We start from the raw sequence: 20230 nt of genomic DNA, 5'->3' as shown, positions 1-20230 counted from the left end.
ATGTAGACTCTGCTCTTAAGCTCTTTTTTTTTCCCTTGGTGTTCTGCAGTTTTACTGTGGTATGCACAGATGTGGATTTATTTTTATTATCTTCTTGGGATTCCTGGATCTGAGAATCTGTGTCATTCACTAGTTTTTGAAAGTTCATAGCTATTTTCTTTTTAAGTATTGCCTCCCCCGCATTTTCTCCCTCTTCTCTTTTTAGAACTCCTGCCAGATAGATGTTGCACCTTCTTACTGTATCCTTCAAATCTCTTTGGTATATTTTAAAAATAATTTTGTCTCTTTATATTGCATTTTGAGTAATTGTTTATGGACTCTGTCTTCAAATCCACTAATACTCTCTTCAGATATATCTTATTTGCTATTAAACCTATCTATGTAATTTTTAATTCCAGTTATTATATTTTTCACTTTTAGAAATTCCATTTGGTTCTTTTATAAATAGGCTCGGTCATTTTTATAATTTCTTGCTACTGACTCATCTATTCCAAGTCTTTTATTTCTTTACATTTCCACATAATTATTTTGTAATCTGTGTCTGATGGTTCCAATATTTGATGTATTGATGTCTTGTTCTGCTATCATTTTTGCTGGTTTGTACTCCTAATGCTTTGTTTTTTTCATATGTTTTGTGATTTATGTAGATTTTAATGTACACTCATTACCCAGGCTTTATCTCTGGGCTCCTTTGGGGTCTAGATTGAAGGTGGGTTCTTCCAGGTAGAGTTTTGGCTTACTTTTGCCATTTGGCTAGAGGCACTACTTACCAAAAACTGCTTTATGCTAAAGGTTTGAGTTTTCCTAGACTACTCAATGTGAATTCAGGCATAAAACTTAGTATCATCCTGTAGTTACTAATTCTTAAGGAAATTTGCTCCCCTCTCCCCCTTCTTTTTACTTGTCATCAGGATTTGAGGCATGTGACTTTCCTTACTATATGCCAGAGGAGGTGTATAGGGTTTATTTTGAATCCTCCTTACACAGATTATACGATTCTTTCAGATCCCAACTTAATGGAGGTATCTTTTATCAGACTTTCCACTTTAGGCCGGTTCTGCCTTTGTTTCTTATTCCCCCTCTGACAGGAGGAAGGAGAAACTGAGGCTCAAGGTCACCAGTTTTTTTCAGTGAGAGGACCCTTCAGGATACCTGTATAGCCATGTTTCCAGATACAGAATATTTATGTCTTTTATAAGTTTTCAATATTGTGTCATATATTCAAAAAGATGCATTAATATAATGAAGAAAATAACTACTCTTCCCTCCAGCCCCCAGGTCTTGGAGGGATTGGGTGACCAAGTGGAGTAAGCATGGGCTTTGGACTCAGACAGACCTGGCTCTACCACCTACTTGATAGATGACCCAGGGCAAGTCACTTGGCATCTCTGAACCTCAGTATCTTCACTTGAAGAGGGGACAGTAGTACCTAGTGCTTACAATAGGAATGAAAATCAAATGATAGCCATTGTTCTCATGACTCACCAAGAGAAAAAAGTTTTGTAAACTTAACACTGTACCAATATATGGGATTAAGGGACTCTTTCACTAGGTGGCTCTGGCCCCTTCCCAGCAGCCACCCAACAGAGTATGGAGGTTTAATATACACCAGGGAGACTGGTCTTTGGGACTCTGACACTTGTGTTTTGTACTCTCTGTAGTGGTAGGAGGACTTCTGTCGGCCCACTTGCTATCAAAGAAGGCTGGGGTAGAAGTGGAAGCCGGATGGCCCTGCTCTGGACCTCTCCTGAGGATGGCAGAGGAGGCAGCCCGAAAACTCCTCCCAGGTAAAACCCACTCTGACATAGGGGAGAAAGGAAGTCTAGTAGGTTCTGCTTCTCTTGCTGGAGACAAGAGTGGCAGTGCTGAGTTATTTTCAGCTGTTCCTTAGCCAAGCATTCGCTATTTCCACCTCTGGCCACCCACCATAGAAATTAGGAGAGTTCTGGGCATTTTGAAGGCTTGCTGGGACCCTGGCCCAAGATGGATGAGCTGACCTCATTACTGTTGGCAGGGTGCCATTGAAGGCCAGCCTAGTGAGTGGAAGGCTCTTGATCTTACTTGAATAAGCCATTTTGCATCCTCCCAGGCCCACACACTGCTGGAATAAAAGGGTTCCAGAGAAGAGCCTCAATCTGTGCATTATTAGGAGCCCCTGTTCTGGACTAGCCCATGTCTTGACCAAGCCACTCTTCTCTCCCTGGTTCAATTTCCCTATCTATCAAAAGGGGAATCATGATTCCTGTTTGCCTTGCACATTGGCTTTTGGAGAGGCATAAAATGAGGTCAGAAAGAAGAAAGTGCTTTGGAGAACCTCAAACACAACTGAAAAGCAAGGGATTTGTTTTGTAGCTAAGCAGTGTCCAAGGCTGCAGGCCAAGCCTCAGTGGGTCTGGTGGGGCAGTAGCTGAGCTCAGCTGCATCAGCTGGATGCTGCATTCTCTTCAGGGCGTGGTGGAGACTCTGGGGCTGTTCACACCCAAACACATCACCCTAGGCTTTTTTTTTTTTTTTTAATTCATGAGAGACACAGAGAGAAAGGCAGAGACACAGGCAGAGGGAGAAGCAGGCCACCCACAGGGAGCCTGATATGAGACTCGATCCCAGGACTCTGGGATCACGTGCAGCCACTGAGCTACCCAGGTGCCCTTCACCCGAAGCTTTTACCAACATCTCAGCCATCACAGTTCTCCTTTTCTGGAGGAGAGTGGAGGAAAATGAGCGAGCCAGGTTCAGATCCACTCATGGCTTACGGCTCATAGCCTGAGTATCTCCTTACAAACATCATATCCTGTGTGATTCATCTGTATAGCACACTGCTTGGTTGCCTCCCCCCCTCTTTTTTTTTTGGTTATTAAAAATCATTTTGTATTGAGAAATATACATATTAGAAAGTACATAATGGAGCAAGCCCCAGTGTGTCTGCCACTCAGGTGAAGAAATAGAGTTTTGTCACTCTCTGTCCTTTTAACACTGTCTGACTTTTCTGAAATATTTCTTTAAGCCCTGTGGTTATGATTTGTATTCTCCTTGCTTGTCACTTGTGCCTGCCACATAGCAAGTTTGTCACTGACAATCAAGTGGCTGGACCTTGCAGTTCTTGGAAGTTTTGATAACTTTGTTCACAGTTTGGTGACGCACAGGCTGCTCTGGGGTTATTTGACCTTTTGGCCTAGAGAGGAAATCTCTGCCTCTGGCTATTTGTATAATTCCTTGCCTTGAATCAGAAGGCACCAGGGTGGAATGGGCAGAGCATAACAGAGTGGGCGCGTGGCAGGCATTCCCGTCCTTGCTCTGTTTGGCTCTCTCTGTATGACCTTTGAGTCACTTCCTTACAGACATGACTTTTCCTACCTATAAATTGGGGATTGGACCACTTCAGTAGTTTAGCGATTTTTATCCTTTAAAAATATTATAATAGTTTACCCCCTAAACTATTTAAAGCAGGGATCTCAAACTACCTCTTTTGGGACTGCTTAGAGTCTGCAGATAAGTTTCATTTGGTCATAATTGTGTTTGGAAAAGTATATGAGGGGGATTGGACAAAGGTGGTCAAAGACACAAACTTCCAGTTATAAATAAGTACTGGGGCTGTAACATACAACGTGATGACCATGGCTAACACTGCTATATGATATATTTGAAAGTTGCTGAGAGAGTAGATCCTAAAAGTTCCCATCACAAGGAAAAAAACAATTTTTTTCTCATTCTATCTATATGAGTTGATGGGTGTTAACTTACCGTGTTCATCATCTCACCATGTAGGTAAGTCAGGTCCTTATGCTGTACACCTTAAATTCATGCTGTGCTGTATGTCAGCGATATCTCAGTAAAACTCAAATTAAAAATAGTCACATGTATGAATGGCTTCTAACAGGGCATGCTCTTCGGTGTACCACAAGCCCCACCACTTCCTATGGCTTAAATCCTGTGTGCTTCACACTATTACCTGCCTGGCCTCTGAAGGCATCATGTAAAATACATAAAAGTGGAGCTTCTGTAGCTAAAGTGGACATGTTAGGTGTGGCATCCTAGAGCATAGCCCACTGCTTTCCTCCTCATCATGGGCAGGAGCCCGAGGGTCACATTTTGACCAGTGCTTGACAACATCTGGGTTAGTTGGCCACTAAGGACCTATAGTCATGGCATCTATCCTTTCCTGGCTCAGTGTCTAGCAGATCACCTAGGAGATAAAGAAGAGAGTGCTAGCTAAGGCCTCAGGTTTGGGCCTGTGTTGAACTATCCCTATATCCCTACTCCTGTGTGTGGGTCATTATTTTGTGATTATTCAGCATTTCAGACCCCCACTGGCATGCCATATGGAACGGTGAACTTGCTTCATGGTGTGAACCCAGGAGAAACCCCTGTCACCTGTACAGCAGGCATCGGGACCTTCATTGTGGAATTTGCCACCCTGAGCAGCCTCACGGGTGACCCCGTGTTCGAAGATGTGGCCAGAGTGGCCCTCATGCGCCTCTGGGAGAGCCGGTCGGATATTGGGCTGGTAGGTCGGCTGCCTCCCTTTCTGTCTGAGTCAAGTCAGGCACCTTAGCCCCTGCTTGTAAGACTCATGGCTCCTAGCAAGAAGTTGCAGTCCAGCCAAAGGATATTTAGGATGACCTCAGCAGTGGTCCAGGACTTAGCAGCAGGACACTGAAAGTCAACCAAGCCTCCAATTCAAGTTTTGGTGCAGGGTAAGAAAGCATGAGAGAGAGCATATTCTCTAGCAGGGAAAGGGGGCTCTGGTGAGGTTTGATTCCTTGAGCTACTCTGATTTCTAGGAAGTGGGTCAAATGCTTTATGCCCATGACTCAACATGGCAACCTTAGATCACCAGCCCATCTGGCCCTCACTTTTACTATTTATGTTTGTTAAACTATGTTTCTTAGAATCCTAATGCTGAGAGGTGTTGAATGGCTGGCTGTTCTATTAAAAAAGTAATTCCTAGTCAATGAAGTTTGAGGGATACTGCATATTGCAGTTGACCCTTGAGAAATGTGGTTTTGAACTGCATGGGTTCACTATACACAAATTTTTTACAATGCAGTACTATAAACATATTTTCTCTTCTATATGATCTTCATAATAACATTTTCTTTTCTCTGGCTTACTTTATTATAAGAATATACTACATAATACATATAACATACAAATATGTGTTGACTGTTTATGTCATCAATAAAGCTTGCACTCAAGAACAGGCTATTAGTAATTAAGTTTTTGGACAGTCAGAAGTTATCTACAGATTTTCGACTGTGTGGGGCTCAGCATCCCAGTCCGTCTATTGTGCAAGGGTCAACTGTAGTGTCTTTTTTTGGAGAGTCATAATGAACTTGGATAGGTTAAATGTTATGAAATCCAGTGGTAAATAAATCTATTCAACTTTGCTTGACTCAACATTTTCTAAACTTATTTGACCCCAGAGTTTCCCTTTCTTCTCCAATACCTATTATCCCATGGAAATTGAACACACTTTGAGCCAGATGATCTCTAAGGTTGGTTTCAGCTCTTAAATCAGATAATACAGTGAAACTAACAATAACTGAGCCAGAGCTGTCCAGGAAATAGCACTAGATTTAGTCAGAATTGGATTTGACCCCTGGCCTTGCTATATCGAAACTGTGTGACCTTGGACAAGTCACTCAACCTCTCTGATCCTCAGCTACTGGAGCAATGATGTTGATGTATTAATAGTTCCTTTGGTGAGTCATTATGACTTGGAAAGACTGAGTTGTCTGAAAGTGATTCAGGCAGGGACACATTTTATGCAAGTCTGCTTCTAAGCTTGAAGAGTAAAACCTGTATGAGGAATCCTTGAAAATCTCTCAATAAGATACCACTCTGGAGACCTATAGTAACTCCCTTGGTAGGTCTAACACAAGTAGATTTTTCTCACTGGAACCGCAGTAGACTCCATATTTTCTCAGCCCTTACCATTTCACTGGCCTGTCTTCTGACAGTGTCTCTTTCCCTCTGGGCCTTCTCTGGTATCTGGAGCCTGCTCTGCTTGCCTTAAGCTGGAAGTTCTAGGACTTAATGCTACTTGGAGCAGTTCTCAATCAGTGACTGATACTGATGAGAATTTGTGGCCTCCCAACCCCACACCCGATAGCTTACCTGTCTCCCTTGAGCACTAGGGTGCCTGCCTTGTATTTGACTGGCTAGTCAGGGGTATGAGGAGATGCCTATTTGGTCTTGAGCCCTCTTTTCGGACTCTCTCTCTCTCTCTCGATCTCTCTCCTTCTCCCTCCCAGGTTGGCAACCATATTGATGTACTCACCGGAAAGTGGGTGGCACAGGACTCAGGCATCGGGGCTGGTGTGGACTCCTACTTTGAGTACCTGGTGAAAGGAGCCATTTTGCTTCAGGATAAGAAACTCATGGCCATGTTCCTAGGTAAAAAGGGTGGGGTAAGGAGGCTTTTGCCAAGACTTTTTCTCATTGACATGTGGTTTATTTATAAACTTTCAATTGCTCCCAAGTGCCTACAGAATCAGTTCTGAGTACCTCAGTCTTCATTCAGAGCCAGCATGGACTTGCACTGCCTACTTGATGTTCATTATACCTCTTAAGGCCTTCCTGCAATAACCAAATGAACTATGCTGTGCTCTCTGTGTGTGGCCCTGTATTTCTTATTTCCTGGCCATTGCACATGTGTTTCCTTTGCCTAGAAAACCTCTTTTCCTGTCTTCATGTCTCCGAATTTTATTCACCCAGTAGAATTGTCACCTTGACCACAAAGTAGCTTGATCCCTCCTTAGAATTTAGGGCCTCTGCACCTTTTGTGCAGTCAGCTAACATCCACAGTTAACAGCTCTTCCTACTGAATACAGTGTCCATGCCTTATTCATTTTATTCTTCCCATAGTGCTTTGCATGAAGTAGGTAGTTGATTAATGTCTATTGAATAAAAGCATTTTACCCTTCAGGCCCTTGGACACTAACAGTAATGAAATTGAGGAATTTCTGGGTACTTAATAATAGTTATTATTATAGATACCATGCATTTATTCAGCAGATGTTTATTGAGTATGTTGATATGTCAAGTGCCATGCCAAGTGCCAAACATGGACTATTTTATTTAATCCTTACAACACTGTTTGAGATTGTCTTATTTATTTGCATGTGTATTTGGTACTTCACTTAGATGATAATTTATTGTGCATGTTTGTTATGCACTATCCTAGTGTTAAGGACTCTGCAGTGAACAAAACAAAGTCTTGGCCTTCATGGATTTATAATCTAGGGAGAGGTATAAGTCCAAGTTCCCACTTGAATGGAAGTGCCCTGGGACCTACATTTTGTCTTGTTTGCCACCCTCTAGGTACCTTGTCCCTAGCAGATGTGCAGTGAATATTGTTGAGTGAATGGATGAGTGAATAATCCCATGAGGTGTATACCATTACTTTCCCCACTTTAGAGATAATAAGACTGAGGCTTAAAAAGGAAAACCTTACCCAAGGTCACAGCTAGCAAGTGGTAAAGCTGGAGTTGGAATTTGAGTCTGGAAGTTTGGCTCTAGAACCCATGCCCCTTCTTCTGTGCCTTGTTTCTTCCTAGTCTCTTTGAAGCTACACCGTCATATGGTCTTTCAAAAGTTTAAGTCCGTGTTTCTCTTGTCAAGACCTGCCTTTCGTCTCTATAATCACTGATGTGTCTTATTGCATCTCCTCTACAGAATATAACAAAGCCATTCGGAATTACACTCGCTTCGATGACTGGTACCTGTGGGTGCAGATGTACAAGGGAACTGTGTCCATGCCAGTCTTCCAGTCCCTAGAGGCCTACTGGCCTGGTCTTCAGGTAGGAATGATCAGAGGGGTGGACATTCTTCTCTGGAACTGACAAAGCAGGCTCATTCTGATATATAAGTCAAATAAGGTATTTCAATTGCTTGAGTACTTGGGTTGGAGACAAAAGAGAGACAGAGTGAATCAGACAGACTTAAGATTCTGCCAAGCTGAATTTTCCAAAGGGAGCTTTAAGGTGTCAGGAACTGAGCTTCCAGTTTGCTGTGAAATGTGATACCAGTTAAAATAAACTAGAAAGTGTCTTTCAAGGCTGGGCAGTAACATCCATTGGCAACAACTGTTTGTCCACTGGACATTTCTGTCAAATCTCCTCATTCTTGACAGTAGGCCTGAGAAAGGGCCTGAAAGCAGCTGGGGCCACTCTGCAGGCTGTCATTATTGTTTTCCATTACATGATGAGATGGAGTCACAGCTGGGAGGGCGGGATCTTGGAGCCCATCTAACCAGCCCCCTATGTATACCACAATATTTTTATAAGCCAGTTTCTTTTTTTTTTATTTTAAGAAAAGGTAATATCGTATAGATGGTGGTAAATTTTAAAAGCACACAAAGGAATACAGTAAAAAATAAATCTTGGGCCCCCATCCTGAGACACCCCCCCCAGTCCAGCTCCTATTACCATTTTTCTGTATATTTTCTAGAAATCCATGTGCATAAACATATGCATATTTATATCTACATTTTTTTCTTTATGTAGATAGGAATATGTCATGTACTTTTTCACTAAATATGTCTTAGAGATCATTCTTTATTGATACATATAGGTCAGTTTTACTTTTTTAACAGATGCATATATTCCATTAAATTGATATACTGCAATTCATGTAACTAGTCCTACATTGTGTATTTTTAGCCAGCCTACTTATCTTACAGATGGGGAAATAGGCTCAGAGAAAACTTGTTGACAATATTTAAATATTGGTCCAGCTCTTCTAAGATATTCAAGTTTTATTGGTTGAGTGCCCACTAAAAGAATTGAAGAACTATGGAGTCCCTTATGTGTTTTTAATCTTATGAGTTTAAATAGTTGTATACCATTCCTTTTTCTCCTCAAACTCATATTTTCATTCTCCTCCTCCAATAGGATTTTATCCTAATTGTTATATTTTTTGCTGGATAAATTTTATGGACACCCTCTTATGTCTGTGTAATAAAATTCCTGTGTACCTAGAAATTTAAAATAACTTTAAATTTTCCTGTGACCGTATGCTCTGAGTATTAAATTTGTTTTCTTCTTGGTTATCATTAGTATGTAAATGATTAAAGCAACATTAATAGCTTATAGTTTTCAATAAATAAGAAACACAAAGGCAATTTAATCAGAAATACATTTCTTAATGAGATTTGGAGAACTTTTTTATTTTTAAGTTGTTTGTATATTTGTGTGTGAATAATACATATTGCTAAAATGGGACATGGTTATGTATCAAAAGTTTTATTCTTGTTTTGATTTTTTAGATGTCGGTGCTGAGGAGACTTATGCACATAAATAAGTAGATTTTGATTATTACAGTGTCATTACATTTTTTTTTTTTTAAGAGCATGAGGAAAGGAGAGGGAAGGGAGTAGGGAGAGGGAGAGAGAATCTTAAGCAGGCTCCATGCCTAATGTGGAGCTGGCGGGGTTCCATGTCATGACCTGAGCCAAAATCAAGAGTTGGACACTTAACCGACTAAGCTATCCAGGTACCCATCATTTGGTTCTTTATAATCATTGACTTAATAGATTGAACTGTATAAAACTGCCAGTATTCCACTCTTTGACCTACAAAAATGGCAATACTATACATACAGTTCATTCTTTATGTAATGAAAATCTTGTAATCTGTTATCAGAAATCATTTGTAATGATCCCTTTGCTGGCAATTTGTCCAGTTCCTCTTCCAGTTTTTTGAAGGCATAGTATTAGAAACCATCTGATATGCAAAAGAATTTATTATGCAGTGGTTAGAGTCATTCCTTTTTTCCAATAACTACACCTAAATGTAGTTAATTTAAATGTAACCTAGTTAGGTGCTCAGGAAGTCCTTATTCCCCAGAACAATGTTCCACAGGAAGGTTAGAGATTGCTGGTGGGTACACTTTGCAGGCAATAAAATGGCAGAAGGATAACTGTGAAAGAAACCATGAAAATAGATAGCTTGCCTTTGTGTTACAAGCATTTTTTTTCAGGCAGATCCAGTTCAGGAAAGTAGAGGATCTGGAAATCTATTGCCTTGAAACTATTTGTGACTACATTACTCTTGGGAAACTTTGTACAACTCAGACATATCATTGATCACACCCTTTGACCCTGTGAAATTCCATGTCTGTGCATGTTCCCCAAGAAAATAATTCAAGAGGGAAAGATGTGTCATGTATACAGATATTCCTAGCAGCAAAGTTCTTGACAAAGAAAACCTAGAAATGATCCAAATGCCTGAAGAGGTAGTGAATAAGAATTAAGAAAATATGAGTGAATGAAACATACCATTGAACCATAGTGAGAAATTAGAAATGATACTTATTTTTTTTAAGTTTGATTCTTCAAGTAGATTTAACAATAACAAAAATACACATGAAGACATTATGTGTAAACTGATTACAACTGTATAGAGTTTGTACATTAAGGAATAGAAGAAGACAAAGAGTTTGGTTTTGTACATCAAGGAATATAAGACAAAAATATAAATGGCTGATACTGTAAGATTAAGAAAGAGATTGTCTTCTCATTCCTGTATGTTTTAAAAAAAATACTTATATCACTGAATAGAATACAAATTGGAAAGATAGATATCAAAACTATGTTATCTGTGTGGTGAGGTTTAGGTGACTTTTTTATACCTTTATTATTCAAATTTCCTAAAATGAAAATTAAGAAAATAAAAGAGAGGGTGTGATTAGCAAGTGTTTCATCTCCATTGGTGTGGTACTTTTTCCTGACTTGACCAGGGATCATGGATTCATTCTCTGTGAGAGTATAACACAAATAGGGGCACCTGGGTGACTCAGTCAGTTGAACATCTGCCTTTGGCTCAGGTCATGAACCCAGAGTCCTGGGATCAAGCCCAAGCCCCGCGTTGGGCTCCCTGCTCAGCGAGGAGCCTGCTTCTCCCTCTCCCTCTCCCGTCCCCTACTTGTGCTTTCTCTCTGTGTCAAATAAATAAATAAAATCCTTAGAAAAAAAAATATATATACACACATATAACTAAGTTTATTGCACATCTAGCCAGTGCCTTGTAGTCTGGCTGGCACATAGAGGTGATAAATATTTATCAGAGAATAATTTAGGTGCTAGGCACTTTACACACAATTATCACAACACACTCAGGTGAACATTGCTTTATAGATGAAGAAAGGAGGCTCTGATATGTGCAATTTGTTCTTCATTTATTCAACAAATATTTGAATGCCTGCTGTATTCCAGGCCCTGCCCTTGTGCAGTTTATAGAATGAAACACAAAAGAAAAAATTAAGCAGACAAATGCATACAAATGCATAAAATAATAAGTTGCCCTGAAGGATACCAAATGAGAGGCTGAAAAAGAGTGTTGGATGGGGACTTAACTTGGGAAGACCTCTCAGAAGTGTGATACCAAAGCTGGTATCTCACAAATCAGAGATGGGGGATTATGTTCCAGACAGAGGAAATGTCATGTGTGAAGGTCCTGAGACAGGAAAGATTTGGGTGTTTCTCAGAAACAGAGAAGAGTGGTATGGCTGCAGTCTAAAGGAGGGAAGCCCCTGAGAAGCCCTGAGGTCTGGAGTATGTAGTAAGGCAGTCACTCTGGCTGCATCAGGGAGAGTACACTGGAGAGGGACAGGAGGGATGACGAGTGGTTAGAGCAGCTAGAAGACTGTGGGGATGATCCTAACATGAGATGCTGGTGACCAGACCAAGTAATGGTGCTGGAGGTACAGAGAGAGAAATCTTGCTGTTTTAGAAATGGAATTGACAGGAGTTGCTGATGGAACGGATGGGGGTGGGGGAAGGGAGCAGTCAAAGATGACCACCATTTGCTAAGTGCCATTTACAAAGAAGGGTGAGGTGACACTAGGGAGGCAACTTTGTGGGAAAGTGAGGGAGCCAAGAGCTTTGTTTGGGAAATGTTAAGTGTGTCCTATCCACGAGGCACCTGAAGGAGATGTCAAAAAGGTCAGCTATTTCTCTGCAAGCTTATGTTACTATTAATAGCTGTTTAGCAACAGCTGGTAAAATGACAAATGCGTATACTTTCCAACCCAGCAATCCTAATTCTGGACATTTGTCTAACAGGTAAATTTTGCACATATCTGAGGTGACATGTGTACAACGTTATTTACTACACTATTGATCTAACAAATAGCAAAACATCAGAACCCATCCAGCTGGCTGTTACTAAGGAACTAGTTAAATTGTGGTCCAAGCAGTGGAATACGGTGCAACTGTATAAATAGGAGGGGGAGCTTTTTATGCACTTACATGGAAAAATCAAAATCTACTGTTTAATGCATAAAAGAAAGTATAGAACCACATATTTAATAAACTATTTTTTATGTGGGGAAAATAATGTAGTCTCATACATATTTCTGTTTACAAATACAAATTGATTCAGGATATAGGGTAGGAGTGAGACTTAGTAAAATCAACCTTTTTCCTATTCTTAAAATTTTGAACCAGATAGCTGATTTACCTGTTTACTGGTTTAGTAGCCGGTCTTGACTGAGCAGAGACTTTGAATACAAACTAAACTCTGCCCCTCACAGTAACTTAGATGCTTTGTGTTTTGCATCGGAGAGATGAGGTTCAGAGAAGGTAAGTGTCTGGCGCAAGGCCGCACAATGAATAAATGGCTGACTCAGTTTGATCGCAGGCTTTTGTGATGCCAAAGCCTTTGCTGTCTCTTCCCTGAATTGTATGTGGGGTTTGGTAGGTGGAGTTTTTTTTGTATGTGGGTTTTTATGCCTGGTAGCTGCCTGCTTGACAACCACTTCTGTCCTCCAGAGCCTCATTGGGGACATTGACAATGCTATGAGGACCTTCCTCAACTACTACACTGTATGGAAGCAGTTTGGGGGGCTCCCAGAATTCTACAACATTCCTCAGGGATACACAGTAGAGAAGCGAGAGGGCTACCCTCTTCGGCCAGGTAAGCCACATCTCTGGCCCATCACAGCACCTGCAGTCTCTGGTTCTTGGAACCCCAAACCCTCATGTGTCTGTGAGGCTCCATAAATTACAAGTGTTCACAAGCTAATGCTTTTCCCCATCTGATGCTTTCAGTGGCTCTGGATGATTTTATTTATCCATATATTTTCAGATAAGGAAACTGAACCCTGGTGGGTTGAACTGGCTTGTCCAAGACTAAGTATAGGAGGTAGGACGGGAACCTGGGCCTCTTAACTAAATCTTAGGCTCCTTCAAACTCGGGCAACTGAGTGCAAAAGGAAGAGCCAGGTTGACTCCTTTTGGGTTCTTGCCATCAGAATTTCAGAAATGTAGACAAACTTCCTAAGTCACTGGGTCAGGTGAGTTAGGCTTCTGGGGTACAGAGTTTTAGAACTCGGAAATAGGCCTTAGGAATGAATCATCTGGTCTCATCCACCTCCCCAAGTGCAGCTCAGAAATCAAAGCACAGAGAAGGAAGGTATTCCACATTTGATAACTGTCTTAAAGTTCCCTTCCAGCTCTGACCCTCTGATTCACTGCAGGGAAGGTAAACACTGCAAGGAGAAGGGGAAGGGGATGGGGAGCAGAGGAAGGAAGCTTAGTCAGCACACATAGTCATCCCCCACTCTGAAATGGGTTACATTCCTATTGTTGGACTCTTCCCCCCTTCCCACCTGAATGCCTCTGAGCTGTGGGACAGGCCTTCTGGCGCCTTCTGCACATTCTGCCCTCCTCTACCCCACTTCCTTCCTCCTCTAGCTCAAGAGATTGTCCTGGGAGTTTTGGAGGGGGATCAGAAGAGGAAATAAAACAGCAGCTACAAAGAGTGTTAGTCACTTTGATTCCTCAAGGCTACTGTTCTCAGTATTTCTCATGCATTTATTCTCACAGCTTTTTCTTCTAAGAGAAAACTCTCAGAGGTGCCATACCCAGTATTACCAATAGATAAAATGAAGACGGTTTGGGACTAAATGTGGGATGTAGGCTTGTACATTCTCAGAGTTAGAAGGAACCTGAGAGGCCTTCTAATTGCAATTCCCCTGTCATTGCCCTGGCAAGCAGTTATCTGCTCTTGTTCACTTAGCACCAGTGACAGGGAGCTCACTGCTTCCAGAGCACCCTGTTCCATTTGCAGGATAGGCTGGCAGGAGGGCATCAGTGGAAAGTAAGGCAGCACAGCCAGGAATCCAGTAATGCCTTAGTCCAGTCATCCTTCCTACCCCACAGAAATAGTGATTGGCCAGTGTCCTCCTCTGTATGCTCGCTCTGGTATGTGTATCTGATCAGCAGTATTGAGGCACAGTACTTGGCCAAAGGTCTCTGAGGGCCTTTACCTCCCCACCTAAGTCCAAATCTAAGCCTTGGGCTGCCACCCTGTTCTAGAGAGTTGGCTGATATACAAGAAATTAATGCAATGGCAGCAGACATAGGCCCATATCTGAGGAAGAGAAAACAAGATGGCTAGCCCTGGGTGCACTGAGCCAGCCAGGTGCTAGCAGCAGAACAGGAGGCTTCCCCGGAGGACTCTTTTCTTTCTTTGAACATACACAGTGTTCACTTATCAGTAAATGTGCCCCAATCTGTATCTTTGAATATGAGCAGTTAAATTAGCAATTGTCCAGAGACCCATGAGATAAAGGGAGAGAAAGCTTGGAGAGAACTGGGAGACAGCCATAGATCTTTTTTTCCAAAAGTAAGAAATGGAGTTTGCAGTAATAAATCAACAGGAGAAAAGTGCTGATCGAGGTCCAGGAGGAAGCAGGGGAGGAGATTGGGAGGAAAGATTGGTCTAGGGAGGGAAACGTTCTCTCCTCTCTGAGAAAGACAGATGAAGAAATAGAAAAGTCTGTTGAGCTGTACCCTCCCCCCAGTTAGGCCACTCTGGAAGTTATATCTTTCTTTTCCATACTAGCTCTTCAGATATTTGAAAGCAATTAACACATCTTTCTGTTTTCTTTTCTCCAGAATAAACTTTCTCAGCAGATAGACTCCTGTTGGCTAATATTCATCCGAAAGTGGGCCCCATGTCTGAATGCCAGATTCCAATTGTGGTTGTAGAATTGAACAGGGCTATCACTGTGTTCCAGGCCCAGTGAACGGGTGGCTCTTTCTTTGTTAGATTGAAGATTGACTCTTGAATATCTTAACCGTCTTTTTGTCCATCCCATCTCAGAAAGGGCCTCATAATGACAGGCTCTTACTCTTAAGTTTTAGAATTAGGTTAGGCTGTGAGTGACAGAAAGTGAGTAGTAGCTTAATTAAGACAGACATTATGGGCGCCTGGGTGGCTCAGTCAGTTAAGTGTCTGCCTTTGACTCAGGTCATGATCCCGGAGTCCTGGGATCAAGCCTTATGCAGGGCTCCCTGTTTAAGGAGGAGTCTGTTTCTCCCTTTCCCTCTCCCCCTCCCTTCTGCTTATGCATGCTCTCTCCTTCTCTCTCTTTCTCTCTCAAATAAATAAATAAAATCTTTTAAAGAAAAAAGATAGACATTTATTTTTCCTTCACCTCTGGCCGTATATGGCTCTTTATGGTGTCAGGGACCTTAATCCCACACCTGGCTGCTGGGAAGAGTTGTCAGTCTGAACAGTTGTGTGCTTGGCTATAGTTAAGGATTCTGTTACTAAGGAAGAAGGGGGGCACAAATATTGGGAGACAGGGAGTAGCCTTTGCTACCTCCCTGTCCCAGAACCTGACTGCCTCTCTCTCCATTAGGATGGGAGTCTATAGACAGTTTTAATGCTGATCTCCACTAAGCTTCAGGCTTTGGGGATATTGGCTCTGGAAACTCAGCATTGAGGAAGCTGTCCCATATTCCTCCTTGTTGGGGCCTGGTGGATAAGGTATGGAGGGGAGGAGTCTCTCACTGCCCAAAGTGGGCCTTCCCTGCTCAGCTCCTGGATGAGAAGGGTCTGCCTCGGACTTTACAGAACTCATTGAGAGCGCAATGTACCTCTACCGTGCCACGGGGGATCCCACCCTCTTAGAACTCGGAAGAGATGCTGTGGAATCCATTGAAAAAATCAGCAAGGTGGAGTGTGGATTTGCTACAGTAAGTGTTTCCGTGGGCCCAAGAGCTGAGAAATGTCTCCCCCTGCTGCTAAAGAGCCTCTGGAATGTTAGTACTGAAGGGACCTCTGAGATGTACACATGACTTTATTTGACAAGGGTAAATTTTGTGAAAAGTTTTGTGGAAAGGCCTATAAGTTGAATTCTGGAAGGGAAACAGAGTCCCATAGCTGTATATTCAAACCTGGAGGTCCTTAATGAAATAGTCCTAGTAGTTTCACAGATGCTTACTGAATGTCTTTTGTTCGCCAGGTACTATGCTAGACCAAGGGTCCGAGCAATGAAAAAGACCAAGCCCCTGAGCTGACAATTTAGTAGGAAAAACAACGAACATGTATCTGAGAGACAGAAAGAAGGCCAGTATGGTTGGAGTGGAGTGAGCAAGGAGGGAAAGGAAAAGAGAAGTCCCAGAGGGAGGCAAGGGGTAAATCATATAGGTATTGCATTTTGTTCTGCTGAAAATGAGAAGCCTTGGTAGGATTGACTGCAGAGCAGTGACATGATCTGCCTTGTGTTTTAGAAAGATCACTCTGGCTGCTCTGTGGAAAAGGGATTGAGAGGGTCAAGGATAAGAGCCATGTCACATCCTTAGAGGGACCCAAGCAGGCAAGCTATAAATAAATCACCATTACAGACATGTAAAAACCAGATGTGTAAGAAAATTGTCTGGAAGAAAATTCACCAAAAAGTGTTTAGAAGATTTTTAGGGTATGGGATTAAAAACAGGTCCCCCCCCGCCAAAAAAAAAAATCCTTTTTCAAAATTTTATAAAGTGGTTATATTCTGTAAGTAGAATATATATACATCTATTTAAAGAAAAGTCCTACTTATGTAGAGGAAAAATAAAGCAATGATATGTTTTAGTGTCTAATATGTTGTATTTTGTGAAAAGCCAAAGTGGATAAGTCCACTGGGGACTTCGTAAGAACATTTGACTTATTTCCATGAAAATGAAAGCCCTCTGGAGCTCTTCCAAGGAAAATGATGGGAATAGGCGTCAGACTCCTTAGCCTTTGACAAATAATCACTCTTGGTACATCAAGTCCATATTTTAGTTCCATTTTTTTGGTGAAAAATAGATGTCCACTGAGTATTCATTTTAAGAGCATGTATTTCTAATTCTGAGATGAGAAAATAAGTGTAAGAAGTAAACTTATTCATCCATGACTATAAACTTAACATGAATTTTTCTTCATAAAGACTTCTAATTAGTTGTTACAGTGGCAAAAACTTGGTAACCACCTCAATGCCCATCAAGGGGGAGTAGTGAAGTAAATGATGCTACATTTTTTACAATGTCATTAAAGGGGATGAACACATCTGTGTATGTCACAACAAAGGTAGGATAAAGGGGAGAGAAATTGTCATGTGGCCTCGGGAGGTTAGGGAGGACCCTGTGATGAGATAGTATCTGAGCAGAGACCTCAAAGCAGTGAGGGAGCAAGCTGTCTGAAGGACAGAGTGCTCCAGGCCCAAAGAACAAGCAACGTGGAGCACCTGGGGTGGGAGTGCGCAGGCTTACCAACGAGGGAACAGCAAGGCCATTGGCTGGACTCTCCAGAACAAGGGAGAGAGCATGGAAGAGGGCAGAGAGAGAGCAAGGGACAGGCCACGAGGACCTGTAAGGACTTTGATTTTTAGTCTGCATTAAGTAGGATGTCCGCAGAGGGTTTTCACTGGAGGAGTGATAGCTGAGACTTAGTCTGTGACTGTACTTTAGGGTTCCAAGCCCTGGGGTTGGTGCTCAGCTGCTCAGTAGCAGGGCAGGAGTTCCTAACGCAGCCCCCTGGCCCTCCCCTTCCTGGGTGATGCTGGTTCTGACTCGCTTCCCTCTTCCTCGCGGCAGATCAAAGATCTGCGAGACCACAAACTGGACAACCGCATGGAGTCTTTCTTCCTGGCCGAGACTGTGAAATACCTCTACCTTCTGTTTGACCCCACCAACTTCATCCACAATAACGGCTCCACCTTCGATACGGTGATAACCCCCTATGGGGAGTGCATCCTGGGCGCAGGGGGTTACATCTTCAACACAGAGGCACACCCCATTGACCCCGCAGCTCTGCACTGCTGCCAGAGGCTGAAGGAAGAGCAGTGGGAAGTGGAAGACTTGATGAGGGAATTCTACTCTCTCAAGCGGAACAGGTCGAGGTTTCAGAAAAAAACGATGAGCTCGGGGCCATGGCAACCTCCAACAGGGGCAGGCACGTTCTCCTCACCTGAAAGCCAAGACCAGATGAGGGAGAAGCCTGCCAAGCAGAAGGTCCCGCTGCTCAGCTGCCCGAGTCAGCCCTTTACTTCCAAGTTGGCATTACTGGGACAGGTTTTCCTGGACTCCTCATAACCACTGGACGATTTTTTTTTCTTTTGTGTTTGAACTATGACAATAAATCTGCTTTTGACAATTGTGTCTTTTTATTTTACATATCAGATTGTCTCAAGAGATTTTGTTAAAGAAAAGATTCATGGCTTTAAAAAAAAAATTGTGAATCTAATTTCTTTTTCTCATACAGGTGGAGAAACAGCTAAACCCAAAGTCAGTCCACTCAACAGATACCAGGGGTTGATGGTTGGATCTCTCTTCCTTTCAAGGCTCCCCTCTTCCAGTATTTTGGGGGAGGGCCTTGTTATGAATGTGTTTATCATACTCTTACCCCAGCTGGTGTTTCTGCCCTTTAGCAAGAACCAGTCTTGTACACACTCACCAGCCCTCGCGCCAGCACAGGCATCCAGTGTGGAGGAGGCGAGGTTTTTATTCTTGGGAAAACTAAATTCTAGCAGAGAGAAATAAATTAGTAGATAGTGTAAAATCACATTGTGGCAAGTGCCATAAATATAATAGGATATATGCTAGAAAATAATGGGGAGAGGTAGTCTCCGTTAGGGTAGGCAAGGATGGCCTCTGTAGAAGTGAGTTTTCAAACATTTAATTATGAAAAATTGACAATAAACAAGTGTGGAGAACAGAATAACCCCTAATCCACGCTAGACCATCTTATCCATAAGTATTTCAGAATGAACCTCCAAAACACACCATAAAAATCAACAATTGTTTCTTAATAATCTCTGAGTCTCTATGTTCAATTTTTTTATTGTTTTACAGTTTGTTTGGATCAGGATCCAAACAGGATACATGTATTTGCAATCAGATGATCCATTTTTGAATTTTCTTCTGGTCTATAGGTGTTCTCTTATTTTTTAAAAAATGAGTTTTGTTGAGACATAATTTACATATAATAGATTGCACCCAGTTCATACATTTTCATGTTTTGGCAAACTTAGACACCCATATAATCACGACCACAATCAAGATACAGAGGAGGGCTCTCCCACAGACTTTTCTGGGATGATGGAATGTTCTAAAAGAACAATTAGAATTATTGTACTATCCCATAGAGTAGGCACTTCGTGTGCCTGTTGAACTCTAGAAATGTGGCTCTATGAGTGAGGAACTGAATTTATTAATTTTTAGCAAACTTTATGTTTTAGAAGTTATAGGCTCACATCAGTCTTAAGCAGAATGTATAGAGATTTCCTATGTACCCATTGCCCCCATGCCTGCATAGCCTCCCCCATTACGGACATCTCCTACCAGAATGGAAAATTGTTACAATCAATGATCCCGCACTGGCACATCATTATCATCCAGAGTCCATAGTTTACCTTAAAGTTCACTCTTGGTGGTGTAACATTCCTGGGTTTTGACAAATGTGTAATGACATGTATTCACCATTATAGTATACAGAGTAGATTCCCAGCCCTAATTTTCTCTGTGCTTTTTCCCTATTCACTCCTTTCTCCCCCCAACTCCTCGCAACCACTGATCTTTTTACTGTCTCCGTAGTTTTGCCTTTTCCAAAATATCCTGTAGTAGTATGTAGCCTTTTCAGATTGGCTTCTTTCACTTAGTAATATGCATTTAGGTTTCTTCCATGTCTCTTAGTGGTTTGATAGCTTGTTTCTTTTTAGAACATTGTCTGGATGTACCAGTTTATTAAACCATTCACCTACTGAAGCATCCTGGATGCTTCCAAGGTTTGGCAAATTATGAATAAGCTGCTGTAAACGTCTGTGTGCAGGTTTTGCATGGATGTAAATTTTCAACCCCTGTAGATAATTATCAAGGAACATAACTGTTGGATCATATGGTAAGAGTATGTTTAGTTTTGTAAGAAACCACCAGACTCTCTTCCAAAGGGGCTGTGCCATTTTGCAGTCCCTCCAG

General features: G+C 41.9%; 1 protein-coding gene across 1 annotated transcript in view; it reads left to right on the top strand.

Annotated features, from left to right (window-relative positions):
* EDEM2 (ER degradation enhancing alpha-mannosidase like protein 2) overlaps nucleotides 1-18410 on the top strand; it is a 28982-nt gene extending 10572 nt beyond the window's left edge. Inside the window, exons 5-11 of the mRNA XM_072800714.1 lie at nucleotides 1662-1787; nucleotides 4293-4504; nucleotides 6255-6396; nucleotides 7678-7802; nucleotides 12773-12917; nucleotides 15867-15988; nucleotides 17852-18410. Of these exons, the coding sequence (XP_072656815.1) occupies nucleotides 1662-1787; nucleotides 4293-4504; nucleotides 6255-6396; nucleotides 7678-7802; nucleotides 12773-12917; nucleotides 15867-15988; nucleotides 17852-18349 (1370 nt within the window). The 3' untranslated portion in view covers nucleotides 18350-18410. The remainder of the gene's footprint in view (nucleotides 1-1661; nucleotides 1788-4292; nucleotides 4505-6254; nucleotides 6397-7677; nucleotides 7803-12772; nucleotides 12918-15866; nucleotides 15989-17851) is intronic.
* Nucleotides 18411-20230: the final 1820 nt, after the last annotated feature.

This window comes from Canis lupus, chromosome 26 (assembly GCF_048164855.1).
Source record: "Canis lupus baileyi chromosome 26, mCanLup2.hap1, whole genome shotgun sequence".
In the NCBI taxonomy this organism is placed as follows: domain Eukaryota; kingdom Metazoa; phylum Chordata; class Mammalia; order Carnivora; family Canidae; genus Canis; species Canis lupus.
The sequence above is the reverse complement of the archived record's forward strand: the minus strand, read 5'-3'. Positions and strand labels throughout refer to the sequence as shown.